Source organism: Rhamphochromis longiceps, linkage group LG13, assembly GCF_057381845.1.
Source record: "Rhamphochromis longiceps isolate RC_006_pf linkage group LG13, R_longiceps_female_GT1.1, whole genome shotgun sequence".
Lineage (NCBI taxonomy): Eukaryota > Metazoa > Chordata > Actinopteri > Cichliformes > Cichlidae > Rhamphochromis > Rhamphochromis longiceps.
The window spans coordinates 19,695,243-19,713,980 of NC_140569.1; the positions used below are offsets into that span (position 1 = coordinate 19,695,243).

An 18,738-nucleotide genomic window follows, 5' to 3' on the forward strand; every position below is an offset into this window, starting at 1 on the left:
ACAATAAAATGCAAGTTTTTACAAAATTACGCCCTTTTATTGTCTCTATAGATGGATGTCAGGTCCACAGTGTCAAAAGTCTTGGAATCATCTTGGACAATACTCTCTCCTCTACTGCCCACATCAGTAATGCCTAATTTCACCTATGTAGCATTTCTAGACTACACCCTTTTCTCTCTGAACACAGCACACAAGTCCCCCCCCCCCCCCCAAAACCTCTCCTTAATCCACTTCAAATGGTACAGAACTCAGCATGAGTCATCACCCTCATCGAGTCTATTACACCTATTCATATCCAGCTTCACTGACTCCCTATTCCTCAGTGTATCCAGTACAAGATTTCTCTTCTTACTTTTCTCCTCCTTTCCAAGGCACTTAGCACTCCTGTAACTTTTAGACCTCACTCCTCACATCCCTTCCAGCAGCTTCAGCTGCTCTTCTGATTGCTGCTCACTTCAGGCATCATGGGTGCCTTTAACTTTGCTGCACCTTTGCATCTGATTGCCACTTCACCTTTGTCAGCTAGACTCTATGACGTAATTCAAATCGAAACTCAAAAACAATAACTATTTTGTTTTATGTTTTAAGTTCATATTATTTGTGTCTTTAAGTGTCTTTCACGGTCGTTCATGTTTTAATATTTTGTTATAAGGTGACCTTGAGTGCTTTGAACAGCACCAAAAAAATGGATGTATAATTATTGTTATTAGGGGGAGAGCAATAGTCTGTGGACAGCACATATGGATCCGCCATGGCCTGCAAAACCATCCTCTTTTTCGAGGTGTTGTCCTGTTTTTGGCTCTTGAGTATAGCTGTTGTCACTTTCATTTGCACCAACGGAGGTGAAAGAGATTCACAATGGTTTGTTTCCTAATTAAATAGATTGACATCCCTGAAGTTTGACTGACTTCATGCTATATTGAGATGACAAAGTGTTGTCTTAATTTATTTTGAGCAGTGTATATACAGTATATATAGTGTTCTCCAGTCCACACCCAAACACAGTGAAACTGGAGCTATAGATCAAAGGGGCACACGTATGTATTGATCTGTTATCTTAGTTCGAGGCATCAAAAAGTAAGCTAGTACTCATGCACTTTTAAATTGGATCAAACATTTAAAGACAAGTGTACTAGCCTTGGTACTGAAAGAAGTTTAAATCTTTTTTTGTGAGTTATTAAAAAGCTTTCACTGACCTGTTTGTATTGATACATTTAGCACTGCCTCAAGTGACCTTCTACTGTTTTAAAGTATGGGCTCCATAAGTGAGACCAATGTGTTTAAAGCATGTCATCATTCTTTATTCCTTCTTTGCCTTGCTTCAGTCATACAGTCATGGGAAGGAAAAATTGTGGCAAAAATTAGAGAAAGAAAGATGAATTCAGCTTTTGTCTTTGTGGCTCTTCAGAGCTTTAAAACTATGTAAGGGGAAAGGTACTGCAGTAGGATACTGACTGTTTTGATGTACTGTGGTGCACAAAATCCTAATGGTCTCTCCTAGCAAGTATTAACATTGTCCCAGGACCAGAATGGCAACCACGTTGGTCCTTTGCTACAGACAACTGTACATTTGCATTCAAGGTTTACTTAACCCTGAGCCATCATTGTCATTAGATCGTTTCTACAAAACATCTCATTGACTTTCAAATTTTCAGCAGCAGGCACTGTCTTCTGACCAACTCCAGGAGTGTAGAAATCCTCATACTAACCAGCCCCTCAGGACCACTTCAAAAACCTGGGTCATCCCAGGCTTCAGCTGGGTGGCAAGCAGAGAGCGTCTACAGGAGGAATCTCAGGTGCTGCCACCCAGTGACAGTGTGTGCAGTCGCTTCACAGAGGAGGACGGAAAGGAAATGAAACAACCCGAGGAGGTTTGTTGTCCAGCCTAGATATCTCAATCAGATGATATTGCTTAATTTGTTATCTCTTAAAGCTTCTCTGCTCCCCTTCTTCACCAATTAAAGATTTTACATCCTGTGCCAAGAAACTTTTGTAACTGGAGATTTCATTCTTCTAATAATCAGTGTCTTTCATAAGCCCAGTGAATAAAATTTAAATGTTGTCATCTATATATGTCACAGAAAGCCAGTAAAACCATGAAATTATTTCTTATCACCAGGCTGGTGCGGGCGAGCTGTCAGAGTGTGATGCCTTACCTCGTCTGTTTCGCCACCAGAGAGTTGAAACCCAAGAGTGCAGGAAATTTCAGCATCACAAAGCTCTTATTAAAGTGGGCTCTTTTCCCCATGGAGACCCCGTCCACAGCATAAACATCCCATCAATCACAGTGCATCAGAAATCTTCTGTGGTGACCGAGAAGTCCCTTCTTCAGGAATCATTCATCTCCCAAGTGCCATTAAGAGTAACTTCAGTCTTTCTTAAATGTCACATTGCATCTGCAGGATTACTGTAGTCACTGCAGAGAAGTGTGTTCATTCTGTTAAATTGTTACTAATTGATTTTAAATATACCAGGGAGTGTTGCTCCATCAGGCCTCAAATTACAGGATTTTAGCCTTTTAGCTCTAACAAAACTATTTCCTTTAGTTACAGATCAAAGTGTCTGGTCAGAGGGGTAGTTTGGGAATCAGCATAGCTGGTGGAAAGGGCTCACTGCCTTACAAAGATCACGATGAGGTGAGTGCTGGTGGAGAAGCGTCGGGTATTGCTCAATCTCTTGCAACACTACATTTATAGCGCATCGTTTGGCTGCCTGACTGAAGATGATGAGAAGCAGCTGCCGAGGTTCTCATGGATTTGCTGGTTTTAGTCAAACTCATATAGATCTGTGTGCAACTTGAAGAGATTACCCAGTCACAAAAGGCTTTTGTTACATACTTAAACAATAATTTCATCCAAGGTTATTGTATCTGTTTCTTTTCAGGGCATTTTTATTTCCAGAGTAACTGCAGGGGGGCCATCTGAAAAGGCTGGAATCCATGTTGGAGACAGACTGCTGGAGGTATTTGTAATAATTATTAATAACTTCTGATTTAATCAATATGTGCAAAGGTCTTGAGCCACCTCTCATTTCTTTATATTTTGCTTCCAAGCAGCCTTTTTAAAAGTGGTCAAGCAATAATTCTCCAGGCTTTCTGAAGGTCTTTTCAAAGTTTTTCTTTCCCACATTTTCAGCCCTGTACATGAACATTTTCAGTTGTCACACACACACACACACACACACACACACACACACACACACACACACACACACACACACACACACACACACACACACACACACACACACACACTTCTTTAGTTGATTCTACAAAAAAATGTCCAAAATTATAGTATATAAGTATTTTGGCATATCTCTGTATGTTGTCTGACAGTCGTGTCCTTAAGAAATAGGAATAATCCAGCTAAGAAGATGGATCTGGTCCTTCAGTTGATCCATCCAAAGTTCACTGAAGCATATCAGTGAATGGATGGCTGTGAAAAAGCCATTCCTAAGGAACATTCGGCTCCTTCAAACGCTTGGAGAACTATTCCTGAAGACTACTTAAAGACATGAAGAGATAAGCTTGCCTAAGAAATTTCAGACTCCTTTGAAGATTAAAGGTACATGCCAAATATTTTGATTTAATTTTTACCTTTAATATGGCAGAGTACCGTATTTACAAGTTTCAGTAAATTGCTACACCTTTTTCTCATTTTCCTATAGCCAATTATAAAGAAAGCAGTGTTGGCTCAAGACATGTAAGGGTGCGGTATGTGCAAGTTTGTGAAATGTGAGTGAATTTAAATAACACACAGAGATAAAACTCAGGTACTTCCCATTGATGTTCCTCTTCTGACCAGTGGAGGGCATCATAAGACTAACAGAGGAGACAATCACTGCTGTGAGAAACAGAAAACCGCAATTAAGAAGTGAATATCTACCTTTAGACATGCTATTTCAGTACTTATGGTGTGTGTGTGTGTGTGTGTGTGTGTGTGTGTGTGTGTGTGTGTGTGTGTGTGTGTGTGTGTGTGTGTGTGACTCCTCTGACTCATGCTCCTAGTTTCATTGCTCCTCAAAGTGTAATGTGACTATCACCCTCCCAGGTCAATGGCATCAGCATGCAGGGGGCGACCCACCACGAAGCGGTCAGCGCCCTCAGGAATGCTGGGAGTTGCATCAAGATGAAAGTGCTCAGAGAGAGGCTTCTACCTCGAGTGGTGCGTGACCTGGATGTGTCTCAGGATCCTCGGGACGTGGCTGGACGGCAGCTGTGCAGCCAGCACGGCGGAGGCCAGAGTAAACAGCTCGAGCTGCAGAGCGCAGAAGACTGTGTATCCAAGAAGATTGAGGCGGTTGTGTGCAATGGCAACGGCATTGTGGGTGGTTTACAAATATATATTATATAGCGTACAAAACGCACTTTTTCCCCACCTGCCATGTGTGGATTGAACCTTCAGGAAACAGCACTCCTTGAGTAATTCCTTTGCACCTCTTCCCAATTTGCTCTGTTTCTCTTGTTTCAGTCTGATTTGGAGAGTGATCTGAAAAGGACTGTGTCTGAGCTGGTGGCGGAGGCTTTAACAAAAAACGATTTCCTAGCAGGGGGGAAACAGACGATGACAGTAAGCAGATTTCTTATCCTTCCTTCTGAAATAAAGCCTATTGTTATTATTTTTCAGGGAAATCTTAGTGTCTTGAGACACATCAGGAAAAGCTGAAACTGCCCCACAAGTAAAAATATTGTATTAACAAAAACATCACAAGAAAAATAAATTTTTTTCAGTAATGTCTTAATGACAAATGACAAAATCTTTTGTGGAAAAACTAAATACATGACCGGCCTTAGACACTAGTTTTGTGCTCTTAGGAGAAATGGCTTTTTTGTCCTTATTTTTTATCATAAACACAGAGGTCACATTCTAGTAATGTATCTGGTCTCCATCTTGTTGAAAGCTTCATTTGATTTTAACTGTCACGCAGATGGACTTACATTATATTCAATCACTCTTTGATAAGAGGCAGCTTACTATGTGCAAGCTGCCCAGTCGCAGAAGCAGCCAAACAACCTCCCAAACCATCAAATTTCCACTGTTCTGAGCTTCTCAGTCGTTAGAACTTTTCTTATGAAAAGCTGTTTTTTTATCTGCTGAGAGCACGTCTGCTGCTACCGTGGCTGCTTAATTTGCCTGTTCTGGTCAGACATACTCATTAGTAAGCTAATATTTCTGCTCTGTTGCTCTTTTTGTACAGCAAAGGCTTCTTCCTTGTGTGCCTGCAACACATTTTCTTTAAATTGTAGCGCGATGGTTGCAAGACTTACCTGCAGATCTTGGAGGCTTCCTTTTGCAACTAGAGACTGTGTGTGTGAGCTGAATGTCTTAGGGCAAACTATCTTGGCAATATTAGCAGTCATTAAAAAACTGCATCCCTTGTTGATGATGTTTTTTCATTGTGTAAAGACTTTCAAACAAATTGACTTGCCAGATGTCTGCACAACCATGAAGGCTTTGGGGAAAATGCTTAACATTTGGCATAATGTCACCAAACACTTCAACAGAAAGCAGAATGCAAGAATCGGAGAAACCATATTCCACCTGTCTCTCACTAAGGTAGTGCTGATATTGGACACCTAATTTGGAACTCCTGACTCTAATCTTAATGGATTTGAGGATGTGCACTTAAATAAACCTTTGATTGGATTTTTTTCAGTTGGCTTTTGCTCAAAATTATTGCTTCGTGTTTATGAGAGCCAAGAATAAATTTTTAGTGTACTTTCTCAATTAAAAACAAGCAAACAAATAATAAGAAAATGGTTGCAGGGTGTAAATATTTTATGTCTTGGCCGTGAGTAAGTCTCAGTCAATTGATCAAGTAAAAAATGGGACATCATCATTTTTCCACCTGAGTTTAAAAGAATGTCCTGTCTTCTGGAGTAGTAGATACTACTATTCTTCTGAGACTTCAGCGTCTTCACATCATATCACCTGATAGCTTGCCTCTTTCCTTACTCCATCTTGTTTCCTTCTCTAACAATCATGTGGCAGATCCCCCGGATCATCCTCACTCATCCCTCTACCTCAGATGAAGATGTGGAGCTCTTGACACAAAGCCCCTGCAGAGAACTGCTACGTGACTTTGAGTGTCCTGGCAAATGAGTGCACGCTGACCGCTGTGACAGTGCTTTCTGTCTGCCCTGACCACAGATTGGTGCTGCAGAGATGCAGGACACAGACTGTTACTCTCCAGCTATTTGCTTTATTTCAGTACTGAAGCTTCACTGATGTTACTGTGTAGTCTAGGTTTGAAACAGACTGTTGGATTGTGGTTTTTACTGTCACTGCAAAGCTTGTTTGCCTGTCAGTTTCAACTGCTGCTGATAGTGTTTAATATTTTTAAAGCTTTAAATGCTTATTAGAAATGTTTTTTTTTTTCGTGCAAAGCTGAATTAAGACGACTGTACAGCTCTGCAAAGTCCACATAAAATACAGGTTGGAATGTCAAATGTGATCACTTAAACAGCGAATGATTGCTGGATACCTCTGCTTCACACCACGGAGTGTAAGTAATGGACGGAGAGGCACACAGTGTCTCCGCCCATGACAGTGTGAAGCCCTTAAACCTTTTATAGCCCACGTTGTGATAAATTGCTACATGGATGAACAGAGTGCACAGCAGGGAGTCTGAATCCCACAGAGACCTGAGACTGACTGAACTCCGCTTCTCATCTTCACACACCTGCTGTATGAGCAAAACGCACACTTGTGAGATTATACGCAGAGCTGAGGGAGAGAACGGACACATCGCAGGAGGAATCTGCAATCTCGCTTCCACAGCCCTACAATGTTCGGACCGTAAATGCATAATTACATCGTGTTACTTTCTCAATAAAAAGCAGCAATATCAATATTCCAAGAGGCTTTTATCTGAGTCGCAGGAGGCGTGTTTACTTGTGCAAATGTAAGATTGCACAATGCTTCTGTTTCTGTTTTCACTCTTCCTTTGCTCACAAAAAATTGTCTGCTTCTTTAACATATGGTAGTGATGACTCCTGGGTGATATTCCTTTAGGGATACAACCTGTTTGGAAAGCACACCCAGTGTGCGAAATTCAATTCAGAGTCTATTGAAACTGTCTCAAGAGGCGTTTGTTTAAATTCGCAGAAGGAGATGAGGAGGATGAACATGGATTTGGAGGACTAGATAATAAACTGTGAATCTGGGACGATTGTCACAGTGCATATGTTTTCATAAGTGCCTTTACTGTAGGAAACAAATTCCTTTGACAATGTCAGATTTACTGCAGTGATTTTTAGTCTTCAGATAATGAAAAACTTTAGGTTTACGTGATTCAGGATAGCTTTGAACCTTGGAGAGTTATTTCTTATTTTAGCCTTATGTATACCGTATATATATATAGGTATATTATATACTTATTGCTTTCATAACAGGCACATAATATACACTCTCCGAAATAGGGGTACCAAAGTGTACCAAAAAGGGTACAAATGCTTGTCGCTGGGGGTGTTCCTTTTTGAAGGACATTTCTGTACCCTTTAGGCTTGGTACATTTTTGTACCTTATAAAGTTGTACCATCTGAAGTACAATCATGTACTTTCCTAAGACATAAATGTACCTTCAAACTATAGTACAGAAATGTTCCCTTGAAAAGGGTACAATAGGGTACCTATGAGGGTACCCCCCCAGCGACAACCTATTTCGTACCTAAAGAGACAAAAATGTACCCCCAATAGTCCAAAATATTTGGTTATTTAACTATTTATTTTCGATAATAGAATCACATCAAAGCATTTAAACAACCACAGGAATACATCCTTGATTACATTCATACATTGCCATAGGACATGTTAAGAAAAATACATTCATTTAAAAAAAAGTAAACAATCACATAAAGACATTAAACACCTGAACACAATGTTTTGACGGATCACAGAGATGTCATGTATTTAAAAAACTGTCCACACAAATGTTTTGCTCTACTTCATCAAGCCAGAATATATATATGTCATATATATAGACAAAGTGGAAAATGTTCTTGCAATCACGTCACACAGAATACCTCAAGGACACAAACAGTCTATCATCAACTAAATAGGTGTCTAGAGCTTGAAAATCTAATTCATTTCCTGGATTGAACAGGATCCAGTCATTGTCAACTGCCACTTGGTAAGCATGGAAATGACATTCATAAGTGCGAGGAAGTAACAGTTTCCCACACAATACCCAACAAGTATCAACATTCAAAATATACTTGATTTTAAAGAATATAGGTATGGCTTCAGTGTGTACATGGCCAACTACAAAAACATCCTCAAGTTCATATTTGACACTGCTGACAGATATAGCAGACACACGCTGAAGCACTTTATCCTGAAAATGCACATCTGTAAAACTTTTGTTCATTTCCAGAGCATTCTGTAAGTCACCTGGCAGAGATGAAAATGGCACACTGACACTTGTGCTGAGTGAATGTTCAAAGTCAACAAGCAACCTACCTGAAGAAAACTCCCAGCACTGTTTCATTTGATGACGATTGCTAAGAGTTGCAGTGATGTTTACAAAGTTTTTGCATTTACTCGCTATATTTTTGAAATATTGATGCTTGCTTTCATATCTCATACACCATAAAGGGCGAAGAGGACCATACATCAAAATCAGCCTTGGGTAGTGAATAAGGTAGTGACACTTGGGTGTTAAAACATTTCCAAAGACTTTTGTAGTCATTTCAAGAAATTCTTGAATAAGCAGGTTTAAATGAGCAAGCTCATCTTTTCTCACATTTGTAGCCATTACACGATCTACGATTTCTGAACATAATAAGAACACATGCCAATATGGAGTGCCAGGTGGAACATGGGGAGCCATTAAAAAAGGCAAGAGCCTGAAAAGGCACCATTTTTGACTGGCTGATCCAACTATGTTAGAATTTCGAAGCATCTTTTCCGTCAGTGGCACTGGTCTGTTCGGCTTGTCATTCCTCCCAAACTTCACATTTTTCAGCTCATCATTGATTTCATATATGGTGATGTGCTTTTCCCTGTGAGCTTTACAAATAACCAAGTTCATTACCAAAGGAATAACCCCCTCCAGCAAGTCGTGCATTACATCTGGGGGAAGAGACTGGGTCACATCAAAATAAGGCAGTGCATCAAATGTACAGTTACCATACACACCGTACAAAGCAGCACTCTCTGGGTTGTTTTCCACACAGTTTATGTGGTACTCATGTACTTTGGTTGTTCTAATAACAAAATGGTCCTCACAAAAGTGCTGTTGTATCTCCGAGTGCGAGGCCATACAAAATCGGCATATTCTGCCTGTATTGAAAGACATTGAGAAACGCCCAATCATATGAGCAGAAAGGTTGTCGCATGAAATGGTAGCAAGAGCAGCATGAACTGTGTGCTCTACTTCATCGACACAGATAGTGAAACCCTCTGTGGACAGCATCTTCAAGTCAGTTATCAAGGGCTGAAGTATAGTTTCAAGCCCACACTCTTTTAAATGTGAATGGCGAACCAGTAAGGCTAAATGAATGTGACTCAACTTTGAGCGATGTTTTCCACTTATGTTTCCTATAGTATAATAAAATGCACAGATTTTGTATTTATTTCGTTTTGCACCAAGTGGGTTCACAATTTCAAATTCATCTTCATAAAAATGAAGTCTTAGAGCTTGAGGATGGTCTTTGAAAAATGAGTGGTCTTTAAAATACATGCCATCTTTGTAATCAGTCAAAACATCATCATCTTGATTTCTGTGGTTATCCAGAACAATTTGTTCCCACACATCCTCCACCTGACAGTATTTGTTTAATACCTGTAGGATTGGAACATACGAATAACTACCAATTTTCACACCAGAATGGTCTCTTACTGTGTAACTGATAGGTTCTGTCATGTTCATTTTTGATTTGCAGTGTTCTTTTATCATAAATGGTGAACGAATTGAATCACATGCTTTCTGGAAAAAATCTGAAGTAGACAAAACCTGCTCAAGTTCTGGACAATCACTGAGGCGGAAACCATGTTTATCCAAATGATAACGAATAAACGAGTCGTAGTTTTCTTTAAAAAAACACAAAAGAAAACTAAGATCATCAACGATGTCTTGCTGAACAGAGTGTGGAAGGTTATTTTTTTCAGTACATTTGAGAATAAAGCTAAATAAATGATCTCCTAAATTATCAAGCAAACTGTCCATACTAGGTGGTGTGGGCTGCTGAACTGTGTGCGTCTCGTCTGAACTGTGTGTGTGTGGGTCTTCAACCTCTTTGTGTGCATGGTTTTCAAATCCATCTTCAACTACCTCAAGGCTATTCAAAACAGAGGGTTTGTGTTTGCGATACACATGGCGTCGAAAAGAGTGATACTTGGAAAAAGCTGCCTGGCAGTCATTTATTCCACAAGTGATGCTGAAATGAGGCTCATGTGCGTGTACTAACCCAACATGTATAATCAACTTCCTCAGAGTAAATGCCCTTTTTGAACATTTTGAACATTTGTGGAGTGGGGGCATATTTAATAGAGTTGGTTAAGTACCCTGGCGACACTTACTGGCAGGGGTTTGTCTCCCTGGTCTCCTATGTTGACAATGCAGTTCTGAAGAAAGACAAGTGTTTTCTTGAAGTATGCAGGGTAGGTCATGTTGAACATGAAGAAGGTGGAGAATGCTGAGATGTAGGCCTCATCCAGCGAGACCTTCTTCAGTGGCAAATCCTTGGTCATTTGAAGAACATTTTGAAGAACAGCAGTGAAGTTTTCGCTAAAGCGGCGACAGATGTTGTCTTGGCAGGGATGCATTAAATCAACCTCATAACACAACTGGAAATGAAAAGAGCAGAATAGACAAAAGAATGACATTTTACATTGAGGATTTAAATTTTTGACATGTTTAAAGACACAGACTGGAGATAAATGTAAAGTGCTTTAACCCGTGAACAAAAATTCTAAAGATAATGAACAGATCGATTAATCAGTTAGTACAGAAAATAATAATCAGATTTAGAGACAAAAAATCATTAGCTGTTTCCCCAATCATCTTAACAATTCTTACCCCTGCAGATGTCCCCAGGAATGGATATCTCTTTAATAGGTCCACAGTACACATTCCTTCAGCTACCTCTCGACGTCTCCATGCAAAGGTTTTTGTCATGCGGTCTTTCACCAGTGCTGTGTCAGGATGTAGCTTCTTGTGCTGATCATTTAGCACCTTGATATGAGCATCAACGGAGGCTGCATCTTCCCCCACAAAGCACGAATCCTTTGTCAAAGCAGATATCAGTATTATCATAAGTAAAATCTGATAAGTTAATGTTACTCGAAATGCGGTAATTTGTACACCAAATGCTTTGAAAAAAATGCAAAAATGTTGAATAGGAATTGCAAGTTGAGCTGACTTTTGTTAAATCAACTGTGAAGTTCCTTTTTCTATGTTAATGTTATCTGTTAACATGTTTCTTTCAATTAATGTTTACTTTTAGCTTTACAGTGAACATAATAAGACTACATATGTTACCTTAGCTCTTAAAGGCTGAGGGTGTGAGGACTTACGAGAGAGGGCTTCAGTCTCTTCAGACAGGAGCTGCTGGATTCCTCTGTGGTCCGATGTTTCTGCGTGCGTCCAAACTTTTCTTTAACCCGGTTCACTTCTTCGTTGCTGATTAGGGGAGCCCGTTCTGCTTTGAACTTTCTCTTGAGTTGGCTGTGCCAGGTGTCCTAGTTGTTTCAAATGTATATAAGTAGTTAATTATGCTTACTTTATATTAATATAATCTATAAAAGAAACAAAAAAGGAGAGGTACTCACATAACCATTTCCGTGTACATCTCTTAAAGGATACTTCACAATCAGGGCTTTGATTACCTGGATGTAGTCTGAGTGGGTTGGGTACCTGTTTCAAACATAAGAAAGACAACCCACAGTGCACTGATTACTCTTATCCTTTCCTGGGGGCTTTTCTGTTCTTCAATTCTTCTAATCATATTGTTATTACCGTAAATAGTATGTTGTAGACCAATGTCAAATCAATGTAGCTAAAGTTGATTTTAATTTTTTAAAAATGGGCGTGGACAAACAGCCACATCTCTCCCAAACTTAATAACATAATAATAACAATAAGCTATCATTGTGAATCTGTCTATATTCCCCAAAAGGAAGTTACAATTAATTCTCTTGATTAATTGTTAATATAAATTAACTGGTAATATAAAAATGTAAGTAAGTGTACTCCCTGCACAGAGCTTACAGCTCTCATATTCGAAAATCCCACTAAGTAGGTGGAATGGTACAAATGTGTACCTTCCATTGTTTAAAATCCCTTTGAGCGGGAAACAAGTTAGATGGGATAAATTTTGCTTAGAAAACGATTTTGTTAATAGCTATATTTACATACTAGCATGTTTTGAGAAATTATTGATTTTTTTACATTTTTGTACACGGTTCGACACTATTTATTGATAAAACACTCGAATACGGCGGGCAGACAGACGTTGAACATTCCACCAACAGTCTAAATAGTCCACATTTGTACCTTTCTTTGTTTAAAACTTAGCTAACTGCTAGCTTTCGCCCATGTTAAATCTAGCTCTTCGGACTTTTGCTAACTCTACTGTAAAATTACACGTTGTAATTTTTATAAAAACACAAAATCACACCCGACTTACCTCTAAATCTTTGCGCCTCGTCGTCTGACACATCAATGCCTTCTTCCATCAACCTTTTAAGGAGCTCCTCCGTGGATAACCCCCTGAGAGTCATTTTCTGTGTCAACGCTAGTCAGCGCGGAGGCGGAGCACTCATCACTGCTGCCTTTTCGGTCTTTGGGATTAATGCGCGTTGCGAACTTGACACATGAAAATACAACATTGTGGTATTAATGCGCAGTTGTTTAGAAACCGTTATGCTGTCTTGGCGAACTATATTTGTAACTTACAAAATGTAGTCACCGTAACATAAAAATCTGCTTGACATTTTAACTTCCAAAGAACCTCGGTTTAACTTGATGTTGCAAATTCCATAAAAACCTCACAATTAATGAACAATTCTAGGATGTAGTTAAAGCAAAAAAGTAAAGTCCAAACATAACAGTAAAATGATTTCACGTTTTTGAAAGATTTAAAACATTAAAAAATTATAACTGGAACTTAATAAAATGGAAATGGACCAGTTTTTTTTTAACATCATTTGGTTGTGCCTGCATGTCATTGTGTGTGTGTTTTTTTTAAATATAATTTAACATAACTTACACAAAGGTAGGTTACAGATATTCTTTGCATCATAGGATAATTTACGTACAGAGGAGAGGACCAACAGATTTGATTATAACATGTAGCTTTTATGAGCACACTCACATCTCATATGAATTTTACAATTAACCAGGCCCATCCAGATTTTCCCATGCTGACCCATTACCACATTCTGCCACTGCAGTACAGGTCAAAATGGTACAGATTTGTACTTTATTTCAAATTGAACCTTTAAAGGGGCATTTCTGGACTTTTAAAGACCAGTATTGTACTTTTAAGGGAACATTTTAAAAAAATGTACCTATAGGTACAAAAATGTTCTTCTCTCGTACCGCTATTTCTGAGAGTGTATTACCTAACTGCAGACTTGTTGCCTTGCAGGCTATGTCTAAAGACACATCTTTGCAGTTAATATAGTCATATTAGTTATATTAGTTCTTATTAGTTGAATTAGCTGGCAAGCTTTTTCCGATATATTTTGCCAACAATTATCATTTTGACAGCAAAAATAACATTTCTGGATAAAAATGACATACTAATTGCCCATTTTAACCCAAGTCTTGAGGTTTAACTTTGTCAAACTATGTTCATCACTTGACCATAAGGCAAAACAAAATAATCTGAAATGCATTAGTTTTAAAAATGCATAAACATTTTTGAATATTAAACTTCCAAAATATGTCCATACATTTTGAGAAACACAATCAAACTATGGCGTTATTTTTCTGCCACTATTCTGAGCGCATGTAAAAAAAAATTTGCAGGTGCAAGTGTTGCATTTTGAGAAGAAATTTATTTTGAGCGAAGAAAAGCTAAATTTGAGTGAACGAAATTAATTGCTGCAGGCAAAAAATGTTTTTCAGTGTTTGCTATTGTCCATACACACACACAATAGCAGCCCCTATCGCTCAGTTTTTGCATTGGCGCTTGCTCGCAATGTGTTGCTTGCGCTCTCAATACTTCTGCCCGTGAGCGTTCAACTCTTTCTGTACACCGTTATATTTGTGCCACAAAACCAATCATTCACAGACTTACGGAAGAGGATTAGGGCCACTGGAAAAAAAATCAGAGAAAAAAGTCAGAATTCTGACTTTTTTCTCAGAATTCTGAAAAAAAATAATTTTGATGAAAAAGTCAGAATTCTGACTTTAATCTCAGAATTCTGACTTTTTTCTCAGAATTCAGGAAAAGAAGAAAAAAAAAAAGACTTGCCCACTTTTTTCCCCCAGTGGCCCTAAGTACAGACTTGGATGCAACTAATTTGATTGACTGTTTTGGTCTCCAATCAGCTCGAAATGACGAAATGCAATATCCCAGAATGCATTTCGTTCACAACTCAAATGAGGTAAAATAAATTTCGTCTCAAAAAGCAACACTTGCACCTGCAATTTCTTTTTTTACGTGCGCTCAGAATAGTGGCAGAAAAATAACGCCATATTAAACACCATTTGTAAAATTTACAAGACATTTCGCTTGAGTCCAGACAACATTTACTATTCTTGAGCTCATTCATTCATGTGTAACATGAACCAGTGGGAAGGGAGACGCCTCCACAGGCAAGAAAATCTTATTCATGCATTTTTTTCCACAACCTCGACTGAGAAAGAGCCCAAATTTGTGAAAGCTTCAAAGACGTCAAAACGCTAAAACACAGTTTTCTTGTCTGCTATCCAGTTCCATCCGCACGCATTCATAATGTTACAGAGTAATGAACAACTGAACACGCATGTCTCAGCTGGGTCCATCATTAGCACACGTGGAAGCTTTTTGCAGGGAAGACCTTTTTGCTTGTGTTTCAACTATTGTGCCGTCATAATCAGCGTCCCTTAGTGGCTTCAAGAGAAGAAGAATCCAGTGCTGTTTGTTTGGATTAGCCATGATTTTTTAAATTTCCTTTACTATTTATCTCCTCCACATAGTGCAAACGACTGCAACCACTAACACAAGCTTGAAGATGTTCACTGTCGTCAAGAACAATAACTGTGTCTGAAGCAAAACTGCAGCCGTGCGTTCGTGTCTGTTTGAGGGAGAAAATGTAGTTGTGGAGACTCCATCTGTAGCAGGAACTACTGAAAAAAAGCAGTTTTGAGTATTTTGCAGGCAGATCAGAGTCTTGAAAGGCGCAGGTGTATGGTTGACACCAAATAAGGAGATAGCATTCAGGGGTACACGAGGTTTGACATCTGAGAGCTGAGTTAATGTAATCATGTAATGCAGTAATGACTATGATGACAGCATTATGTCAAGATAATTGCTAATTCAAATGCTGATTTGCTGTAAGTGGATTAGACACACATCTCTGCTGATGTTCACTTATGCCACCCAAATCGATGTGTCACTACACTCGTAAGAAAATCTCCTCAAAGATGAAAGCTAAGAGTCATGCTTCCTGCCTACATGTGACTCTCCCCCACACCCTCTTATGATGGATGCCAGATGTCAGGTGAAACACGATCACATTTATCGTTCGAGGCTGTAATTTAAAAGTTGAAGCTATCAAGATTTACCACTCAAAATGCATTTCGGGCACTTGTCGAATACTTATCACGATAAAAGAAAATGCCAATATTTCTGAGAGTATACAACAGTTTGAGTAAAATAGAAAGGAAGAGGAAGCAGGGTTGGAGTACGCTTTATCTTAATGTGTTTTTCTCTGCCATAGACAGGCAGGAAGAGGGAGACAGCAGGGTGGAAATGGACAAGAACAGCTGTGACAGGAATGAAGAATGTAGTGTACGTAAAGGATTAGCATCCACTTCAGAGGTCTGTTTTCACTCACTGATAAGGGAGCCGGGAGGTCGATGTTGCAACAGGGTAATGAATTCTGTTTCTGCTTGATATCTCATTATTGCAAATGTCACATTGGTCTGCTGGCTTACAGGACTCTAGGTTATCTGGACACTGTAAATGATCATCTGATATTATATAGAATTTTTATTTAAAAGTATATAATTGTTGTTCATTCCAAAAAATGACAGTAATTTTATAATGCTGTCCTCGGTGCACCAAACTGCTGCATTCTTGGTGGTTACACGTGAAAATAGGACAAAGGCGCTATTATTCAGTGTTCTCTGCTAATACAAAAGCTTTGCCAAACAACAACAAAACGTTCAGAAACGCCTTCCTTTGAATCTTTTTTTTTTCTAAGACACATACTTTTCACAGAATAATCCATTTCACATTCATCTCTTTTTGTTGTAATCTGGCCTCTGTCAGACAATATACTTTTGTATATTCCAAGGAGCTTGCAAAGAAAAGCGTCAGTTCTGAACTGAAGAAGCTTCTCGGATGAGAAGTGAAAAGTCCAGACGCCTTTCATTGCAAGCTCCTTTGACTACGATGACCTGGATGACTGAGAACCTTCACAGACATACTTTTTTATATGTGTAACAGATGATGTCTGCTTCACCCATCAGCCCTCCAACCATCCACTTCAACTCCACACGCACACACACCCACAAAACTGACTTGTCCTTATAAGATAATCTTTATTAGTCCCATTTGTGGGAAATTTGCATGCATGGGAAACACAGAAACATGCCAAGGAAAATCCACAGAGGATCACACACGATGAAAGACTATAAGGGACTTTAAGGGTTCAAGAAACTGATGAGTGATGGGAGAGAGGAGGGGGAGGACTACAGGTGAGCACATTCAACAACAGACGATAAGAAGAAACACCAACACAGGAAAGGAAACAAACCTTTCAAAAGCCAGACATGAATACTAACACTTATCAAGGAATCGGAGAGGGGCCAAGGCATAAATATGGAAATGAGACAGAGGGTTGCACAGTGAAATACTAGGAAACAAACACTTATACAAATTACAATAGACACAAGCTAAAACAAAAGATAATGTAAAACCTATTTAATTCAGTTCTATTGATTTTGGTACTTTATATTCTAAGGTAAATGCCTTGCAATCATACAACAATCAGAAGCAAACACTTGGGCCATCCTCAGCTACCAGTTGGGTGTGAAGCTCTAAAACAATAAAAGTAAGAAAAATACTGAAAGAAAGCTCCCACTCAGGACAGTTTCTTTTGTGTGTCTGACTGTGAAGCAGTAATTTTAGTAACAGTAATGCGATTACTGAATTTTTTGAAAAGTAATGCTTTCTAAAACCGTGTTACGGACAAAGTAGTATTATTACAGTGGAACTGTAAAGATTTGTGGGTGACAACCGGATCAACTCAACTGAGTTGTGAGAAATGTGAGGAAAAAGAGAGAGTTTATTTTAAAAGAAAGTCAAAAGCAAAATGAAACAGTTGTGGCTATTTTTCTCCCGTGTGTGTGCTGCTCCTGTTGTGAACATTGTTACCACTGCCCAGCAGGCAGATTGCTGTCTGCAAGCTATTTGTGGCTATTATGTGTCTATAAAAGGAAATCTGCAGGGTGATACACACACCAAGAGTAATACACTTTGAACTTCATGAGAGGAGCTGAAAAGTGGGCATCCTGCTTTCCATATCTACTTTGATTTCCATGTGAAGTCATTTATTAAGTCTGGACTCAAGAGAAACTTCTGGATGGGGAGACATTTGAGACCGAAATGGACAGTTTAAATCTGAGTACGGGAGAGGTAAGATGGTTTGGAAATATATATACTTTTTTCTCTTGAAGACATTTAAACTTCTTCTTGGGTAATTGCTATAAAGCTGAAGTGATGCGACTGACCCGCCTTTGCCTTCTTTTGACTTTTGTACTTCCAGTGGAGCTAGTTTAAAATGACGTTTTTAGAAGAATATTTCCCTCAAGGCTATTTTCCTGCTAGAAAAAGGAAACCAGGAATTTAATTTGAATGCATTAACACTATTCTGTCTAAACAACACTCTCTCTGTGCTCTCTACCAGCCATCACCACCCTCCAGGCTTACACACATAAACACTTAGACGCAGTTTATTTTCAGTGGTCCGGTGACTAACGGTTGCCACATTTTCACTCAGAGTAATTTCTCAGTGATTTAATGCTAACTTTTACTACAACAGAACTATAACTTACAAGAATAGAACTTATAGTAATGCTAATATATAGCTGGAACTTTATATATGACTTTTATTAGCTACAGTATCACTAAACTTTCATTTTTCTCTACATGCCTTTTTATCCATGTACATGTTGCCCTAAAATTTTCAGGCGTTAACTGAAATGCCTTTACATGCTTTGCTGTTGTTATTGTATGAGATATGTAATGATAATATTTGTTTATAATCTTGAGCAACAGCCTAGTGAGCTCTGAAGCAGCTGGCTGTGAGCTATATTTGCACAGACTACGCTGGAGGGGTTGTGTGTTTGCTGTAATTAAACTCTTTGCTTAGTGGCACACCCAACTCCTTATGCATGTGCTGTGGCGCAGCATGTACTGCTTTGATATGGATTTTAGCATCTGTGGAACACAGCAGTCTGGGCTTTACAGCTGTAATTATGGAAATTAACTGAGCACTGTGAATAACAAGGACTGATAACAATATGTGAGAAGTTAACTCTAAATTTTTAGATATTAAAGAAAAAAAATGCAAAAAGTGC

The 18,738-nt window shown here is 38.9% G+C and overlaps 3 protein-coding genes across 6 annotated transcripts in view; 2 read left to right on the plus strand and 1 right to left on the minus strand.

Annotated features, from left to right (window-relative positions):
- Nucleotides 1-1,711: 1,711 nt before the first annotated feature.
- LOC146655742 (disks large homolog 1-like) lies at nucleotides 1,712-7,132 on the plus strand. The gene is made up of 7 exons (XM_085427973.1): nucleotides 1,712-1,871; nucleotides 2,120-2,362; nucleotides 2,547-2,636; nucleotides 2,884-2,961; nucleotides 4,050-4,322; nucleotides 4,470-4,568; nucleotides 5,991-7,132. Exons 1-7 carry the CDS (start codon nucleotides 1,854-1,856, stop codon nucleotides 6,099-6,101), a joined length of 912 nt encoding a protein of 303 aa, XP_085284099.1. The 5' UTR covers nucleotides 1,712-1,853; the 3' UTR covers nucleotides 6,102-7,132.
- Nucleotides 7,133-10,094: 2,962 nt separating this feature from the next.
- Nucleotides 10,095-12,722, minus strand: LOC146655743 (sterile alpha motif domain-containing protein 3-like). The gene is made up of 6 exons (XM_085428886.1): nucleotides 12,629-12,722; nucleotides 12,264-12,282; nucleotides 11,772-11,856; nucleotides 11,517-11,681; nucleotides 11,020-11,226; nucleotides 10,095-10,787 (listed from the first exon to the last, which is right to left on the minus strand). The coding sequence occupies exons 1-6, from the start codon at nucleotides 12,720-12,722 to the stop codon at nucleotides 10,485-10,487; spliced, it is 873 nt and encodes a 290-aa protein (XP_085285012.1). The 3' UTR covers nucleotides 10,095-10,484.
- A 4,909-nt stretch (nucleotides 12,723-17,631) lies between these two features.
- Nucleotides 17,632-18,738, plus strand: part of mlip (muscular LMNA-interacting protein) — a 40,890-nt gene continuing 39,783 nt past the window's right edge. For all 4 annotated transcript variants that reach the window (XM_085428314.1, XM_085428316.1, XM_085428318.1 and 1 more), the window contains exon 1: nucleotides 17,632-17,794. In XM_085428314.1, the coding sequence (XP_085284440.1) occupies nucleotides 17,765-17,794 (30 nt within the window). In that variant the 5' untranslated portion in view covers nucleotides 17,632-17,764. The remainder of the gene's footprint in view (nucleotides 17,795-18,738) is intronic.

What these genes read in the sequence shown, in the direction of transcription:
- LOC146655742 (XM_085427973.1), top strand. An exon ending in TTGGAGACAGACTGCTGGAG is followed by an intron (nt 2,962 to 4,049) that starts GTATTTGTAATA and finishes TCACCCTCCCAG; the next exon opens with GTCAATGGCATCAGCATGCA. An exon ending in GGGGGAAACAGACGATGACA is followed by an intron (nt 4,569 to 5,990) that starts GTAAGCAGATTT and finishes ATCATGTGGCAG; the next exon opens with ATCCCCCGGATCATCCTCAC.
- LOC146655743 (XM_085428886.1), bottom strand. Translation starts at nt 12,722, where the DNA reads ATGACTCTCAGGGGGTTATCCACGGAGGAGCTCCTTAAAAGGTTGATG. An exon ending in AGAGACTGAAGCCCTCTCTC is followed by an intron (nt 11,227 to 11,516) that starts GTAAGTCCTCAC and finishes GCTTTGACAAAG; the next exon opens with GATTCGTGCTTTGTGGGGGA. An exon ending in TCCTGGGGACATCTGCAGGG is followed by an intron (nt 10,788 to 11,019) that starts GTAAGAATTGTT and finishes TTTCATTTCCAG; the next exon opens with TTGTGTTATGAGGTTGATTT.